At 40.4% G+C, this 17,381-nt stretch overlaps 1 protein-coding gene across 1 annotated transcript; it reads right to left on the bottom strand.

Annotated features, from left to right (window-relative positions):
- Positions 1–3,909: 3,909 nt before the first annotated feature.
- On the bottom strand, positions 3,910–11,989 carry LOC106094164 (uncharacterized). Its single transcript, XM_059361694.1, has 3 exons — positions 11,984–11,989; positions 10,922–11,938; positions 3,910–5,283 (listed from the first exon to the last, which is right to left on the bottom strand). Exons 1-3 carry the CDS (start codon positions 11,987–11,989, stop codon positions 3,910–3,912), a joined length of 2,397 nt encoding a protein of 798 aa, XP_059217677.1.
- Between the last annotated feature and the right edge of the window lie 5,392 nt (positions 11,990–17,381).

Raw genomic sequence — 17,381 nt, forward strand, 5'->3', positions numbered from 1 at the left:
AGTATTATAACATCGTCTGCATAGCGGACGGGTTCAAATCCCTCCTCAGTTAGCATCCGTAATAGGACATTTATGGTGGTCACCCATAGGAGCGGCGACAAAATGCCCCTTGTGGCGTGCCCTGTTCCACTTTCTCCCTTATATTTATGCCATGGGGCACACAATATATCCACCTGTTCCTTAGCTTATGGTTTATCCAGTCTCTAAGGACCGGGTCCATCCGGTACTGGTCTAAGGATTGGATCAGTGTGTCGGTCCGCACATTGTTAAAAGCTCCCTCGATGTCAATGCATACCGCCAGTGTGTACGTTTTGGCATTGAAGAATTCTTCTATTTTATGCACAACCTCGGCAGGGCAGTCTACACCGACTTTCCCTTGGCATAGGCATGCTGTTTGTATTTGAGCAGTTCGCTGGATGTCATACTCTTTATTATGGTGTCCACAATACGTTCCATGGTTTTTAGTAGAAAGCGCGTAAGGCTTATGGGTCTATAGGCCTTTGGTGTCGCATAACTTACCTTGCCGGGCTTGGGTATAAACACCACCCTTGCCTCCTGCCAGGCTTTCGTAGTATATGAAAGTCCTAGGCATGCTGTGAAAATTTTGGCCAGATGAGTTGCCATATAGTCTGCCTCTTTCTGTAGTAACGCCGGAAATATTCCATCAGGTCCGGGTGACTTAAATGATTTGAAGCTCCTCAAGGATTCCTTTACCATAAATTCCGTTATTATAAACATTCGATCAACGTCATTATTGCAAGATTGACATGCTAGCCTCTCATCTATGTCGCATTCTTGGCTTCAGGAGCTTCTCAGCGCTAAAGACCAAAACAGAATGAGCGCATTGAGCTTTGCTTTTGAGGGTTAAGTTGAAAAATGCAACTCTGCCAACAAATCCCACACAAGCAATACGCGAAAGCTAGAGCCGAAGCGAGATCGTGTGCAAAATTTCAATGCCCCAGATTGTCCATGCGCCTTTTGGCAGGTCTGTTGTTTATTCTCAGCCATTTTCATACATGAGCGCATTGAGCTTTGTTTTTGAGGGTTGAGTTAAAAATGCAACTCTGCAAACAAATCCCATACAAGCAACACGCAAAGGCTAGAGCTGAAGCGAGATCGTGTGCACGACGTGTTTTGCTATGATATCCAACAACTGTGCCAAGTATGGTTTAAATCGGTCCATAACCTGATATAGCTGCCATATAAACCGATCTTGGGTCTTGACTTCTTGAGCCTCTAGCGTGCGCAATTCTTATCCGATCAGAATGAAATTTTGCACAACGTGTTTTGTTATGATATCCAACAACTGTGCCAAGTATGGTTCAAATCGGTTCATAACCTGATATAGCTGCAATATAAGCCGATCTTGGGTCTTGACTTCTTGAGCCTCTAGAGGGCGACATTCTTATCCGATTGGAATGGAATTTCGCACGACGTGTTTTGTTATGATACCCAACAACTGTGCCAAGTATGGTTCAAATCGGTTCATAACCTGATATAGCTGCCATATAAACCGATCTTGGGTCTTGAATTCTTGAGCCTCTAGAGTGCGCAATTCTTATCCGATTGAAATGAAATTTTGCACGACGTGTTTTGTTATTATATCCAAAAACTGTGCCAAGTATGGTTCAAATCGGTCCATAACCTGATATAGCTGCCATATAAACCGATCTTGGGTCTTGACTTCTTGAGCCTCTGGATTGCGCAATTCTTATCCGATTGGAATGAAATTTTGCACAACGTGTTTTGTTATGATATCCAACAATTGTGCCAAGTATGGTTCAAATCGGTTCATAACCTGATATAGCTGCCATATAAGCCGATCTTGGGTCTTGACTTCTTGAGCCTCTAGATTGCGCAATTCTTATCCGATTGGAATGAAATTTTGCACGACGTGTTTTGTTATGATATCAAACAACTGTGCTAAGTATGGTTCAAATCGGTTCATAACCTGATATAGCTGCCATATAAACCGATCTTGGGTCTTGAATTCTTGAGCCTCTAGAGTGCGCAATTCCTATCCGATTTAGCTGAAATTTTGCACGACGTGTTTTGTTATTATATCCAACAACTGTGCCAAGTATGGTTCAAATCGGTCCATAACCTGATATAGCTGCCATATAAACCGATCTTGGGTCTTGACTTCTTGAGCCTCTAGATTGCGCAATTCTTATCCGATTGGAATGAAATTTTGCACGACGTGTTTTGTTATGATATCAAACAACTGCGCTAAGTATGGTTCAAATCGGTTCATAACCTGATATAGCTGCCATATAAACCGATCTTGGGTCTTGACTTCTTGAGCCTCTAGAGTGCGCAATTCTTATCCGACCAGAATGAAATTTTGCACGACGTGTTTTGTTATTATATCCAACAACTGTGCCAAGTATGGTTCAAATCGGTCCATAACCTGATATAGCTGCCATATAAGCCGACCTTGGGTCTTGACTTCTTGAGCCTCTAGAGGGCGCAATTCTTATCCGATTGGAATGGAACTTCGCACGACGTGTTTTGTTATGATACCCAACAACTCTGCCAAGTATGGTTCAAATCGGTCCATAACCTGATATAGCTGCCATATAAACCGATCTTGGGTCTTGACTTCTTGAGCCTCTAGAGTGCGCAATTCTTATCCGATTGAAATGAAATTTTGCACGACGTGTTTTGTTATTATATCCAACTGTGCCAAGTATGGTTCAAATCGGTTCATAACCTGATATAGCTGCCATATAAACCGATCTTGGGTCTTGACTTCTTGAGCCTCTAGAGTGCGCAATTCTTATCCGACCAGAATGAAATTTTGCACGACGTGTTTTGTTATTATATCCAACAACTGTGCCAAGTATGGTTCAAATCGGTCCATAACCTGATATAGCTGCCATATAAACCGATCTTGGGTCTTGACTTCTTGAGCCTCTAGAGGGCGCAATTCTTATCCGATTGGAATGGAATTTCGCTCGACGTGTTTTGTTATGATACCCAACAACTGTGCCAAGTATGGTTCAAATCGGTCCATAACCTGATATAGCTGCCATATAAACCGATTTTGGGTCTTGACTTCTTGAGCCTCTAGAGGGCACAATTCTTATCCGATTTGAATGAATTTTTTCACGAAGTATATATAGCTGTCATATAAACAGATCTGGGGATTTGATTTCTTGAGCTTCTACAGGGCGCAATTCCTATCCGATTTGGCTGAAATTTTGCATGACGTATTTTATTTTTACTTTCAACAACTGTGTCAAATAAGGTTCAAATCGGTTTATAACCTGATATAGCTGCCATATAAACCGATCTGGGTTCTTGACTTCTTGACCCCTAGAGGTCGCAATTATTATCCGATATGCCTGAAATTTTGTACGATGAATCCTCTCGTGACCATCAACAAGTGTGTTTTTTATAGTCTGAATCGGTCTATAGCTCGATACAGATCCCATATAAATCATCCTCTCTATTTTACTTCGTGAGCCCCAATGGGCGCAATTCTTATACGAATTGGCTGAAATTTTACACAGGTCTCCAACATATAATTTAATTGTGGTCCGAACCGGACCATATCTTGATATCGTTTTAATAGCAGAGCAACTCTTTTCTTATATCCTTTTTTGCCTAAGAAGAGATGTCGGGAAATGAAGTCGACAAATGCGATCCATGGTGGAGGGTATATAAGATTCGGCCCGGCCGAACTTAGCACGCTTTTACTTGTTTATTATTTTTTTCGATTTTTTTCCACTGTGCGGTGGTTGGTGGCATGGTCAAAGTTAATTCTGCATATCTAATAAAAAAACTTCATATAACAGTGCCAAAAATTTGTTTTATTAAGCGTGATCACAATTAAATAACATACGCATAAAGTCAAAAATTATCAAATCTTTAAAATTGTAGAAATTAATTCTAATCCCAAACTCTTCACCCATCTACAAACTTTTGTTTATTTTTTCGAAAACCATTTGTAAGTTTTCGCAACCTCTCTCCATGGTAATACACAATAAGTTCTAGGGCAAAGACTACAAGGACAATCACTAGCATCATCGCCAGGAATATGAAGATGTACATCAAGTCCTCAACTTTCATGGCATGAAATTCCTTTTTCTTACTTAAATCCTCAAGCTGCAACTTTTTAGCTTTGATTAATTCCATGAATCCATGCTCCATCCACATGTTTGTCAATCCCGATTCCGATATCTCCAGAATTAGTTGATACAACGTGTCCATGAAGGGGGAATTCTCATGAACGGGAAAACCCATGGGAATGTTATTTATAAAGCAGAAACTCGAACTCTGACGAAAAAGTGGCGTTGTAAAAATTTTCTGCTGCTCATTTATGATGGTCCACTTGGTGGTGGGCACCACATAGCCATAGTCGGTGTTGAATGATTCGCGTAACTGAAGATATTTCTGGTAACTGTCTTCGAGTATAAACATTCGAGAGTATTTTTGCCTGTCCGCTAGCCGGCCGAATACCTCATTGAATTCTGGACGCCAGGCAATGGACTTCAAGCCAGACGCCAATATATCATCCAGATTGTTCAGGGTTGCCGATTTAGGTGCTTGTGTCACATAAGTAGAGAAGTAGGCATTGTAAGCCGTGGTCAGCAATATGCCCAAGACACATATCTCTAAATATATGGCACGCACAATTTTGGGCGCTTTCGGCAGTTCAATGAACGATTGTCCCAAAATGCCACGCAGACAATTATCGTGGCAGATGATATCCAAGATATCCACACTATGGCCATGGATATACATGGCAAAGCTTAAAGCCATGGACAGTAGCACCAAACTACCGACAAACAACATGTAGCTTTCACCCTTAAACACAGACGTGAAGAATTTGTAACCCGGAATGTCAGCCTCCACTGGAATCATTATGCACCAGTTAATCATTTCATAGGGATAGCTCCCACCCTTAAAGGGTATAGCAGGAAATGTAATGCCGGCAGACCACTCTACTGTGCCGTTTTGAACCGCTTTCACTAGTTCCTGACTTGGGAGCGGTGATTTGGGATTGAACGGCAGAGGTTCGACAATTGTGCAATTGAATTTTTTGGCAAAGGCCCATATGAAGTGACCTACAAAGCCTCCGACGAATTGTTTGCCATTCACATCATACGCAATAATCCTGGGGTCAGAACCACCAATAACAATTCGCATTTTAAAGCCCAATAAATCTTGCAGACGTTCCGGAAAGAGTTCTTCTTGGCGCTCACCATTAACAGCCATAGTAATTGTTTCGAGTGTGAATATGGGAAAGGGAGTAAAACGATAGATTGTGCGAGTGGTCTGAAAAACAAATAAAATATATAAGCTGATAGACATACACATACATAAAATTAAATGGCCGGGCCGCTTTTTCGGGCAGGTCGAGTTTGACTGGGCCGAACTTTGGATACCCACCACCTCGGTGGTGAAATATTGAAATATGATCCGATTTGGAAAATATTCGACACGGATATAGAGTGGTCTAATAGGTAGAAGTCGTTGTTAAAATATGTAGAACAAAATATTGGCCTTTTTGATAGCTATATCCATAAATAGACCGATCTGAACCATATAAGACGCGGATGTCGAAAAGCCTAACTTAAGTCACTGTGTCAAACTTCGGCGAAATCGGATTATAAATATGCCTTTAATGGGGCCAAGACTTTAAATCGAGATATCGGTGTATATGGCAGCTTTATCCAAAGTTGAACCTATCTGAGCCATATTGCAAAAATATGTAGAGGGGTCCAACTTAAATCACTGTCCCAAATTTCGGCGACATCGGACAATTAATGCGCCTATATGACAGCTTTATCCAAATCTGGACCGAATTGGACCTAATCGAAGCAAGGTGTAGAAGGGCCCAAGGCATTTCACTGTCCCAAATTTCGGCGACATCGGACAATTAATGTGCCTTTTATGGGCGCAAGACCTTAAATCGAGAGATCGGTCTATATGGCAGCTATATCCAAATCTGAACCGATCTAGGCCAAATTGAAGAGCCTAACACAACTCACTGTCCCAAATTGGGGCGAATTCGGACAATGAATGCGCCCTTTAGGGGTCCAAACCCCTAAATCGAGAGATCGGTCTATATGGCACCTATATCCAAATCTGAACCGATCTAGGCCAAATTGAAGAAGAATATTGAAGAGCCTAACACAACTCACTATTCCAAATTACGGTGAAATCGGACAATAAATGCGTCTTTTATGGGCTCAAGATCTTAAATCGAGAGATCGATCTATATGGCAGCTATATTCAAATCTGTACCGATCTGGGCCAAATTGAAGATAGATGTCGACTGGCCTAACACAACTCACTGTTCCAAATTTCAGCAAAATCGGTTAATAAATGTGGTTTTTATGGGCCTTAGACCCTAAATTGGCGGATCGGTCTATATGAGGGCTATATCAAGAGTTAGTCCTATATAGCCCATCTTCTAAATTAACTTGTGCTTATGAACAAAAAAAGAATATGTGCAAAGTTCCAGCTCAATATCTTTATTTTTCTTTGATTTTTACGCTGATCAAGAATATATACATTTGATAGGGTCGAAAATGGATCTAAAGGTCTAAAGGAGAAGGCTTTTAATGAACTTCAAAGATCCAACAGCTGCGGTGGCGGTATCAATCCGCAGCATATTGTCAGCTACTGAGACCTCAACTGGTGGAGTGGCTGCGCCAGGCTCCACTAGCCGACAGATGTCTGGTCAGCAGGGTCTTTTGACGAAGACACCCGGTATGAGTCTTAAGGACAAGGCCGAACCTATTTTATCTTTGCATACCTATAATTTGCCTAGGCCAGTGGCCTTCCTCGGCAAATCTATACCCTCTTTAAGAGATTGAAATAACAAAAGGCGCATAGCTCTCAGACTTATTGAGAGGCTTAGTGTGAAAGATACTAAAACTCTCACCGATAAAGAGAGAGACTCCCTTAATTGGGCTCGGAGATCCGCTGATGGGCTTACACCAAAGTCTACACGGCTAGATCCGGAAACGGCAACGCAGTCAGCCAAAAGGCTGCGGTCACTTGGGGGGCATCCTATGCCTTAAAGAAATAAGGAAAACAATAGTAATACGGACCCAATAACCTTACATCGCTAAGGAAAGCATTGTTGTTGTTGTTCGCCACCTCCACATTTCTCACCCATGGAGCTTGTCGAGGATCGAATACTTCGAGGAGTTAATGGTAGCTATCGACAAGGGAGAAGAACAGGGCTGCATACCTAGGAACAATTAAGTGGGATAGTCAATTAAGTGGGATAGTCAAAAACTGCAAGGCTCAAGCATATAAGGGCTCAAGAAGTCGACTCGAGAGATCGGTTTATATGAGAGCTATATCAGGTTATTAACTGATTTGGACAGTACTAGGCACAAATTTTGGAGTCATAACGGAATACTACATGCAAAATTTCAGCCAAATCAGACAAAAATTGCGGCTTGTAAGGGTTCAAGAAGTCAAATCGGGAGATCGGTTTATATGAGAGCTATATCAGGTTATAGACCGATTTGAACCGTGCTTGGCACAATTTTGGAAGAAAATGCGGCTTCCAGGGGCTCAAGAATTCACATCGGGAGATCGGTTTAAATGGAAGCTATATCTAAATTAGAACCGATGTGGCCCATTTGCAATCTCCAGCGACCTACATCATTATTAATTATCTGTGCACAATTTCAAGCGGCCAGCTTTACGCGTTCGACCGCTATTGTGATTTCGACGGACGAATGGACGCACATGGCTAGATCGACTCAGAACGTCGAGACGATCGAAAATATATATATATACTTTATGGGGTCTAAGACGAATATTTCGTGGTGTTACAAACGGAAAGACTAGATTAGTATACCCCTATCCTATGGTGGTGGGTATAAAAGTTGTCATTTTTGGAAAAGAAGTAGTTTCTTGGATTAGTCTTTATTGAAAACAAATAAACGCGTTCTAAGTTCGGCCGGGCCGAATCTTCTTATATATAAGAAGGTTTATAGGTTTTTTTGTTTGTATGGTTGTTTGCATGTTCCTTATAGACTCAAAAACGGCTGAACCGATTTTCATGAAATTTTCACTGATGGTGCATAATGATCCTGTGGTGAAAATAGGTTAATACATTTTTTTGATATCTGAAGGGGGGGCGGACCCTCCCCCTTACCCTAATTTTCAGAAACTCCAGATTTCGGTGATGGGTGGTGCGATTTAAGCGATATTTTGTGTGCTCTCATATAGTACCCTAAAAATAAAAATTTGGTGTTCAAATTTCGGATGGGGTACCTAGGAGGGCCGCCCCAGCCTAAAACCTACCAAATATATATTTAGACCAATCACGACAATATGGGACTCAAATGAAAGGTATTTAGGATAAGAAAACGTATCTGATATCCATTTGTCGAACCAAGTGCTAGGGGGACCACCTCAACCCCCAATACACCCCTAAATCGGACATATATACCGACCATGGCAATATGGGACTCAAATGAAAGGTATTTGAGTGTAGAATACGAATCTGATATCGAAATGTGTGGCCAAGTGTTTGGGGGTCCACCCCTTCCCTAAAACACCCCCCAAACAGGACTTATTTACTGACCATGGCAAAGGTATTTTAGTGTAGAATACGAATCTGATATCCAAATGTGTGGCCAAGGGTTTGGGGGGCCGCCCCTCCCAAAAACACCTCCAAAAGACTAAAAGACAAAAGACTGGGACGGTTTTGCTCACCATGACAATTTGGGTATTAAAGAGAGTGGATCTCGAAATTGATAGTTTTTAGGGCTCATACCCCAAGCCGGAGCACCGCGTCTTCCCCCAAAACACCTCCCAAATAGTAAACATTTACCGACCATGGCAATATGTGGCTCAAACAAAAGGGTTATGAGATTTGAAAACGAGTTTGATAAACAAATTTGGAGCCAAGTGTTTCGGGACCTCAGGTTAACATTGTATGTAATACCTCTATTCTTTGCTGAGGTGATAGTAATAAATCAACTATGTTGTATACAGTTTTACAAACTACCACAAATTATTGTCATCCACATGTTTTTAGCTGCTTTAGCATTTTCTTTAATGTTGAACACAACATTTTTTAGAAATTCCTGTATATTTCAGTAGATAATTACATATGTATGCATAATTTGGAAGATTCGACAAAATTAGCGCTCAAACCTGTTTCTTTTAATTGTCAAATCATATGTGTAGAAGAGCCTTAAGGCATGTACAAAATTTTCAGAGAAAAAATCAACACCTCGGTAAAATGTTAACAAATTCTGTAACCCGGTAACTTTTTATACCCTCCACCGAAGGATGGGGGTATATTCATTTTGTCATTCCGTTTGCAACACATCGAAATATCCATTTCCGACCCTATAAAGTATATATATTCTTGATCAGCGTAAAAATCTAAGACGATCTAGGCATGTCCGTCCGTCTGTCCGTCTGTCCGTCTGTCTGTTGAAATCACGCTACAGTCTTTAAAAATTGAGATATTGAGCTGAAATTTTGCACAGATTCTTTTTTTGTCCATAAGCAGGTTAAGTTCGAAGATGGGCTATATCGGACTATATCTTCATATAGCCCCCATATAGACCGATCCGCCGATTTAGGGTCTTAGGCCCATAAAAGCCACATTTATTATCCGATTTTGCTGAAATTCGGGACAGTGAGTTTTGTTAGGCATTTCGACATTCTTCGTCAATTTGGCTCAGATCGGTCCAGATTTGGATATAGCTGCCATATAGACCGACCCTCCGATTTAGGGTCAAAGGGCCATAAAAGCCACATCTTTTATCCGATTCCACTGAAATTCGGAACAGTAAGTTGTGTTAGGCCCTTCGACATCCTTTGTCAATTTGGCCCAGATCGGTTCAGATTTGGATATAGCTGCCATATAGACCGATCCTCCGGTTTAGGGTCTAAGGCCCATAAAAGCCACATTTATTACCCGATTTTGCTGAAATTTGGGACAGTGAGTTGTGTTAGGCCCTTCGACATCCTTCGTCAATTTGGCTCAGATCGGTTCAGATTTGGATATAGCTGCCATATAGACCGACCCTCCGATTTAGGGTCTAAGGGCCATAAAAGCCACATCTTTTGTCCGATTCCACTGAAATTCGGGACAGTGAGTTGTGTTAGGCCCATCGACATCCTTCGTTAATTTGGCTCAGATCGGTTCAGATTTGGATATAGCTGCCATATAGACCGATCCTCCGATTTATGGTGTTAGGCCCATGATTTTGCTGAAATTTGGGACAGTGAGTTGCGTTAGGCCCCTCGACATCTTTCTTCAATTTGGCCCAGATCGGTTCAGATTTGGATATAGCTGCCATATAGACCGATTTCTTGATTTAAGGTTTTGGGCCCATTAAATGCTCATTTATTGTCCATGTCGCCGAAATTTGGGACAGTGAGTTAAGTTAAGCTCCTTGACATACATCTGCAATATCGCACAGATCGGTCCAAATTTAGATATAGCTGCCATATAGACCGATATCTAGGTTTTAGGTTTTGGGGCCATAAAGACGCATTTATTGTCCGATGTCGCTGAAATTTGAGACAGTGAGTTTAGTTAGGCTCTTCGACGTCCTTCTTCAATTTTGCCCAGATCGATCCAGATTTGAATATAGCTGCCATGTAGACCGATCTCTCAATTTAAAGTCTTTGCCCCATAAAAAGCGCATTTATAATCCAATTTCACTGAAATTTTACATAGTAACTTACGTTAGGCTTTTCAACATCCGTGTCGTATATGGCTCAGATCGGTTAAAATTTGGTCCTAATCGGAACATGTTTTGATATAACTGATATGGGTCATAAGGTATGAAATTTTCACCGAATTTTGATGAAAGGTGGTTTACATATATACCCGAGGTGGTGGGTATCCAAAGTTCGGCCCGGCCGAACTTAACGCCTTTTTACTTGTTTTATTTTAACTACTCCCAATCACGCATACCTGATAGTCAGCCATTATAGCGGCGCAATACAACAGCTTCTTGGACCAACAATCTTGGAATAATTGTTCAACAATACCTTGGGCCAAGTCATCGTATGCTGGTGCCATTTGCCCATTTGTCATCAGCGGGGCATTCATCAAGAAGAACACTTTCGCCATTTTCATGTGCCACAAATTCAGTGATAATTTCTTCAAGAGTCCCATATGCTGGTCCAGGGTGATTTGAATGCCTCCTCGATTAATATCAATTTGAACGATTGCAAGCAAATTGTCTGTCATTTGATCTTTAAGTTTAAAGTGTTGCCATTCGTTTAGTTGCACGACCGGCACCTGTACATGGTGCATGAAATGGCCCACGAATGGAAGTGATGGTGTTGATGGCCATCTTGGTGTTGGCCCCTTAACTATTCCACTTAGAATTTGATCGATAAAGGTAATGTTGGCTCCAGCAGCATCACCATCACCATCGCCATCATCAACATGGCTTGAGGTGTTGGCATTGGCAGTGATGCTGTTGCTGCTGCTATTAATGACAGAGTAGAATATCGATGCAATTGTACTGTTCTTATTGTGCATCACCAGAACATTGTCGTAGTTATGCAAATGTTGCAAGTCCTTGAGGTATTCGATTAGCGTATAACCAAAAACACCATCTGCATCTGCAGCTCTAGTTTGATGGTTGGCTTTTATGGCGATAGCATCGGCATTGGCCACAGAATGGCTCTCCGCAAGGGCATAGCGGCAGTTAGCTTTTGGTGAAATTATTGTTAATAAAATTATTAAAATGCTCAAATTGCCCAATAATGTCATTAAATCAAACATCTTTATCTGCAATGCCATTCCCTTAGAGTCTTCAGAATTTGTTCTGTGGTTTTGTTTTTGGCCCATTGGTTTACTATTCGCAGCAAATGAGGCGACTGCTCCTTTTGTCTTTGGCAATGGGAGTATGACTTGCTCGCCAGCCAACCGCCTGTGCAAACGATCCAAAAGTTTTCTTGGAAATAATTGTAATTTCACCTAAGGCGTGGATATTTATCTCAATCTATTTTATATGTATTTTACAACCATTATTGCAATACCCTACCCTTCGATGGAAGGTCATGGAAGGTGGTCATGGTTATGGTTTATATTTTTCGTCGTCAATTCTCAAAGGCTTAATTTGCGGTGTGTCATAAGAACATGTTGCATGGTTTTTTACATGTTTCATTGAAGCATATGATAATCAAGGGCCCATGTTTCATTAATTCCAATTTGATTGAATATATGAATGTAGAATAATTCATATCGCCCCTATGGCAGACTTAGCAGTTTGTGTATGCAACTCTAAGAGAAGAAGAGATAAACGCAATGGAAGAGAATTACTTCCTTCGGGCCATTAATGCAAATTTGCCCATGAACATTCCACTAAGGAACAGGGACAAACTTCTCAATGAGTGCTCTCCGATTCTAATTTAAGCTCAATGATAAAATACCTCTTTTTATAACCGAATCGGAATGGCGTGCCGTAGTGCGACACCCCTTTGGGGAGAAGTTTTTATATGGATGCCATACCATTTTTATACCCTACACCACCACTGTGGTACAGGGTATTATAACTTTGTGCATTTGTTTGCAACGCTAAGAAGGAGAAGAGCTAGACCCATCGATAAGTATACCGATCGGCTTAGAATCACTTTCTGATTCGATTTAGCTATGTCCGTCTGTCTGTCTGTCCATGTATTTTTATAATCAAGGTACAGGTCGCATTTGTTGTACGATTTGCACAAAATATTGTTTCTTTTTTGGTTCAAAGACAAACCCTAATGATTTCTATAAATATCGTTCCACACTTAGATATAACTCCCATATATATTTTAATCCGATATGTCCTTTTAAAGCTGTAGAAGCTACAATTTTGCTCCGATCTTGACAAAATTTTACACAGAATGTTTTTTTGCGGTCCCAATATGAGTGCGAAATTTTATCAGATTGCCCAAAAAGTAATTGCGGATTTTTAAAAGAAAGTAAATGCATTTTTAATAAATCTTAGAATGAACTTTAATCAAATATATAATAGCCATTTTGTTCGATAACCTTTCGCCATCTTCCTGGCAAATTTAGTATTCCACGCTCATAGAACTTCTTGCCTTTATCTGCAAAAAACTGAACCAAGTGCGATTTTATAGCCTCATCATTGCCGAAAGATTTACCATTTAAGAAGTTCTGCAAAGATCGAAATAAATGGTAGTCTGATGGTGCAAGGTCAGGGCTATATGGTGGATGCATCAAATGTTCCCAGCCAAGCTCAGTCAGTTTTTGGCGAGTGACCAAAGATGTGTGCGGTCTAGCGTTGTCCTGGTGGAATATGACACCTTTACGATTGACCAATTCTGGTCGCTTCTCCATCAAGGCTGTATTCAATTTGTCCAATTGTTGGCAGTAAACATCCGAATTAATCGTTTGGTTCCTTGAAAGCAGCTCAAAATATACCACACCCTTCCAATCCCACCAAACAGACAGCATAACCTTCTTTTGATGGATATCAGCCTTTGAAGTGATTTGAGCTGGTTCACCATGCTTGGACCATGATCGTTTTCGACTAACGTTGTTGTAAACAATCCATTTTCATCTCCAGTTATGATTCGTTTAAGGTGCATATCACAAGCGTTGATTCGGTTTATTAAATGAATTTCTTTCAATACATGTGGTACCCATATTCAAATTGACGCCAAACAAACAAATGTAAACAAAATTTCGCGCACTTTTTTTCTAAAGCAAGCTAAAAGTAACAGCTGATAACTGACAAAAGAAAGAATGCAATTACAGAGTCACAAGCCGTTGAAAAAATTTGTCAACGCCGACTATATTACTACTATATTACCGACAATTACTTTTTGGGCAATATCTTTTAGACGATGCGTCCTTTTAAAGCTGTAGAAGCCACAATTTTGGCCCTATCCTTACGAAATTTGGCACAAACGGTTTTTTTTTTTGACGTCCCATTATGTGTGCAAAATTTCATCAGATTCCTATCAGCTGGAGAAGCCACAATTTTGGTCCAATCTTTACCAAATTCGAGACGAAGTTCTTTTTTTGGCGTCCCAAAATATGTGCAATATTTCATCAGATTCGGATCAGGTTTAGATATAGCTTCCATATATGTCTTTCAGTTGACATGGTTTTTAAGGCCATAGAGACTGCAAATTGGCCCGATCTTTAAAAACTTTTGCCAAAAGTATTTTATTTAGCACTCCAATACGATTGCAAAATTTTCTTAAAATTGGGTCAGATTTAGATATGGTTCCCATATATATCTTTCAGCCAATATGGCATTTTAAGACAGTAAAAGCCACAGTTTTGGTCCGATCTTTACATAATTTAGCATGATGTGTTTTTATAACCACCACCGGAGGATAGGGGTATACTCATGTTGTCATTCCGCTTGCAACATCTCGTTATATCCATTTCCGACCCTATAAAGTATATATATTCTTGATCAGCGTAAAAATCTAAGACGATCTAGACATGTCCGTCCGTCTGTCTGTTGAAATCACGCTACAGTCTTCAAAAATAGAGATATTGAGCTGAAACTTTGCACAGATTCTTTTTTTGTCCATAAGCATGTTAAATTCGAAGATGGTCTATATCGGACTGTATCTTGATATAGCCCCCATATAGACCGATCCGCCGATTTAGGGTCTTAGGCCCATAAAAGCAACACTTATTATCCGATTTTTCTGAAATTTTGGTCAGCGAGTTGTGTTAGGCCCTTCGACAACCTTCGTCAATTTGGCCCAGATCGGTTCAGTTTTGGACATAGCTGCCATAGACCGATCTCCCGATTTAGGGTTCTAGGCCCATAAAAGGCGCATTTATTGTCCGATTTTGCCGAAATTTGGGACAGTAGGTTGCGCTAGGCCCTCTGGCCTAGATCGGTTCAGATTTGGATAAAGCTGCCCTATAAACCGATCTCTCGTTTTGAGGTTTTAGGCCCATAAAAGACTTATTTATTGTCCGATGTCGCCGAAATTTAGGAACGTGAGTTCAGTTAAGCCCCTCGACATACTTCTTCAATTTGGCCCGGATCGGATCAGACTTGGATATAGCTGCCATATAGACCGATCTGCCGGTTTAGGGCCTTAGGCCCATAAAAGCCATACTTATTATCCGATTTTGCTGAAATTTAGAACAGTGAGTTGTGTTAGGTCCTTCAACATCCTTCGTAAATTTGGCCCGGATGGATCCAGACTTGGTTACAGCTGCCATATAGATCAATCCTCCGATTTAGGGTCTTAGACCCGTAAAAGCCACATTTATTATCCGATTTTGCAGAAATTTGGGACAGTGAGTTATGTTAGGTTTTTTTACTTCCTTCGTCAATTTGGCCCTGATCGGATTAGATTTGGATATAGCTGTCATAAAGATCTACCCCTCGATTTAAGATTTTGGGCAGATAAAAGGCGCATTTATTGTCCGAGGTCGTTATAATTTGGTACAGTGAGTAAATTTAAGCCCCTTGACATTATTCTGCATTATGACTTAAATCGGTCGAGATTTGGATATAGCTGCCATATAGACCGATCTCTCGGTTTTAGGTTTTGGGCCCATAAATGGCGAATTTAATGTCAGATGTCGCCGAAATTTGGGACAGTAAGTTGTGTTAGGCCCTTCGACATACTTCTTCAATTTCACTCAGATCGGTCCAGATTTCGATATAGCTGCGATATAGACCGATATCTCGTGGTCCATTTATTGTCTGATTTTGCCGAAATTTGTGACAGAGAGTTAAGTTAAGCCCCCCCACATATCAGGATCAAGATTTGCGTATAGCTGTCATATACATTGATATCACGATTTAAAGACTTGGACCCATAAAAGACGCATTTATAAGCCGATTTCACTGATATTTGGCACAGTGACTTATGTTAAGCTTTTCGACATCCGTGTCGTATATGGTTCAGATCGGATAATTTTTAGATATAACTACTAAAAAGACCAATATTTTGTTATACACGATTGAACAATGACTTATACTTATTAGTATTTGGTCCAAATCGGAACATTTTTCGATATAGCTGTTATGGGGCATAACTTATACATTTTTCACCGGATTTTAAGGAAAGATGGTACTCGAGGTGGTGGGTATACAAAGTTCGGCCCGGTCGAACTTAATGCCTTTTTACTTGTTCGAGATTACTTTTTATTGCCTCCACCATAGGATGGGTGCATACTAATTTCGTCTTTCTGTTTGTATTTCCTCGAAATATTCGTCTAAGACCCCAAAAAGTATATATATTCTTGATCGTCGTAACATTTTAAGTCGAACTAGCCATTTGCTTCCGTCTGCCCGTCCGTCCGTCCGTCTGTCTGTCGAAAGCACGCTAACTTCCGAAGGACTAAGCTAGGCTCTTGAAATTTTGCACAAATACTTCTTATTAGTGTAGGTCGTTTGGTATTGTAAATGGGCCATATCGGTCCATGTTTTGATTCTTGACTTCTTGAGCCTCTAGAGTGCGCAATTCTTATCCGATTGGAATGAAATTTTGCTTTGTTATGATATCCAACAACTGTGCCAAGTATGGTTCAAATCGGTCCATAACCTGATATAGCTGCCATATAATCCGATCTGGGATCTTGACTTCTTCAGCCTCTAGAGGGTGCACTTCTCATCCGATTTGGTTGAAATTTTGTACAACGGCTGCTATCATGACCTTCATACGTGTCTAATGTGGTCTGAATCCATTAATAGCTTGATACAGCTCCCATATAAACTTATCACCCGATTTTGCTTCTTGGGCCTCTACAAGACGCAATTTTTATCCGAATGAACTGAAATATTACACAATGACTTCTACAATGTTCAGCATTCATTTATGGTCCGAATCGGACTATAACTTGATATAGCTCCAATAGCATTACAGTTATTATTCAATATTCTTTGTTTGCCAAAAAGGAGATACCGCGCATAGAACTCGACAAATGCGATCCATGGTGGAGGGTATATAAGATTCGGCCCAGCCGAACTTAGCACGCTCTTACTTGTTATTTCTATAGATTGAGTTGCTTTGTTTTCTCTTCTAAAATGTCCATAGTTCATAATTAATTAGTAGTTGTACTGCTCTCAAAATATGCGGTATATTTTGACCAATTGCCGTGAATATTTGTTCCTAAGTCGTTTGTTTGTTCTGTTCTTTGCTTCTACTGCATTTCTGGGCTTTGACGCCAACAAATTGTTCATCTCGAACATTAAACAAATTTAAATCAAAATTTAAAAAGGAAAAAAAAACCATCGAGGCTGCACCTCGAAAATCAATTTCGATTTCACATTTTAGATACATGTGATTAATGAGCGATCCAAAATTATATATAAATGCTAGCGTTTTTGTGCCTAACCCTTGTATTGTAGAAAAAGTCACGCGATCGCGTTTTCATAAACGAGACTTGTTTATAAGCAAATTATGCATTTATCAAATATTTTTTG

This window comes from Stomoxys calcitrans, chromosome 2 (assembly GCF_963082655.1).
Source record: "Stomoxys calcitrans chromosome 2, idStoCalc2.1, whole genome shotgun sequence".
In the NCBI taxonomy this organism is placed as follows: Eukaryota; Metazoa; Arthropoda; class Insecta; order Diptera; family Muscidae; genus Stomoxys; species Stomoxys calcitrans.

What these genes read in the sequence shown, in the direction of transcription:
- LOC106094164 (XM_059361694.1), bottom strand. An exon ending in CTATAATGGCTGACTATCAG is followed by an intron (nt 5,284 to 10,921) that starts GTATGCGTGATT and finishes TTTGTTTTTCAG; the next exon opens with ACCACTCGCACAATCTATCG.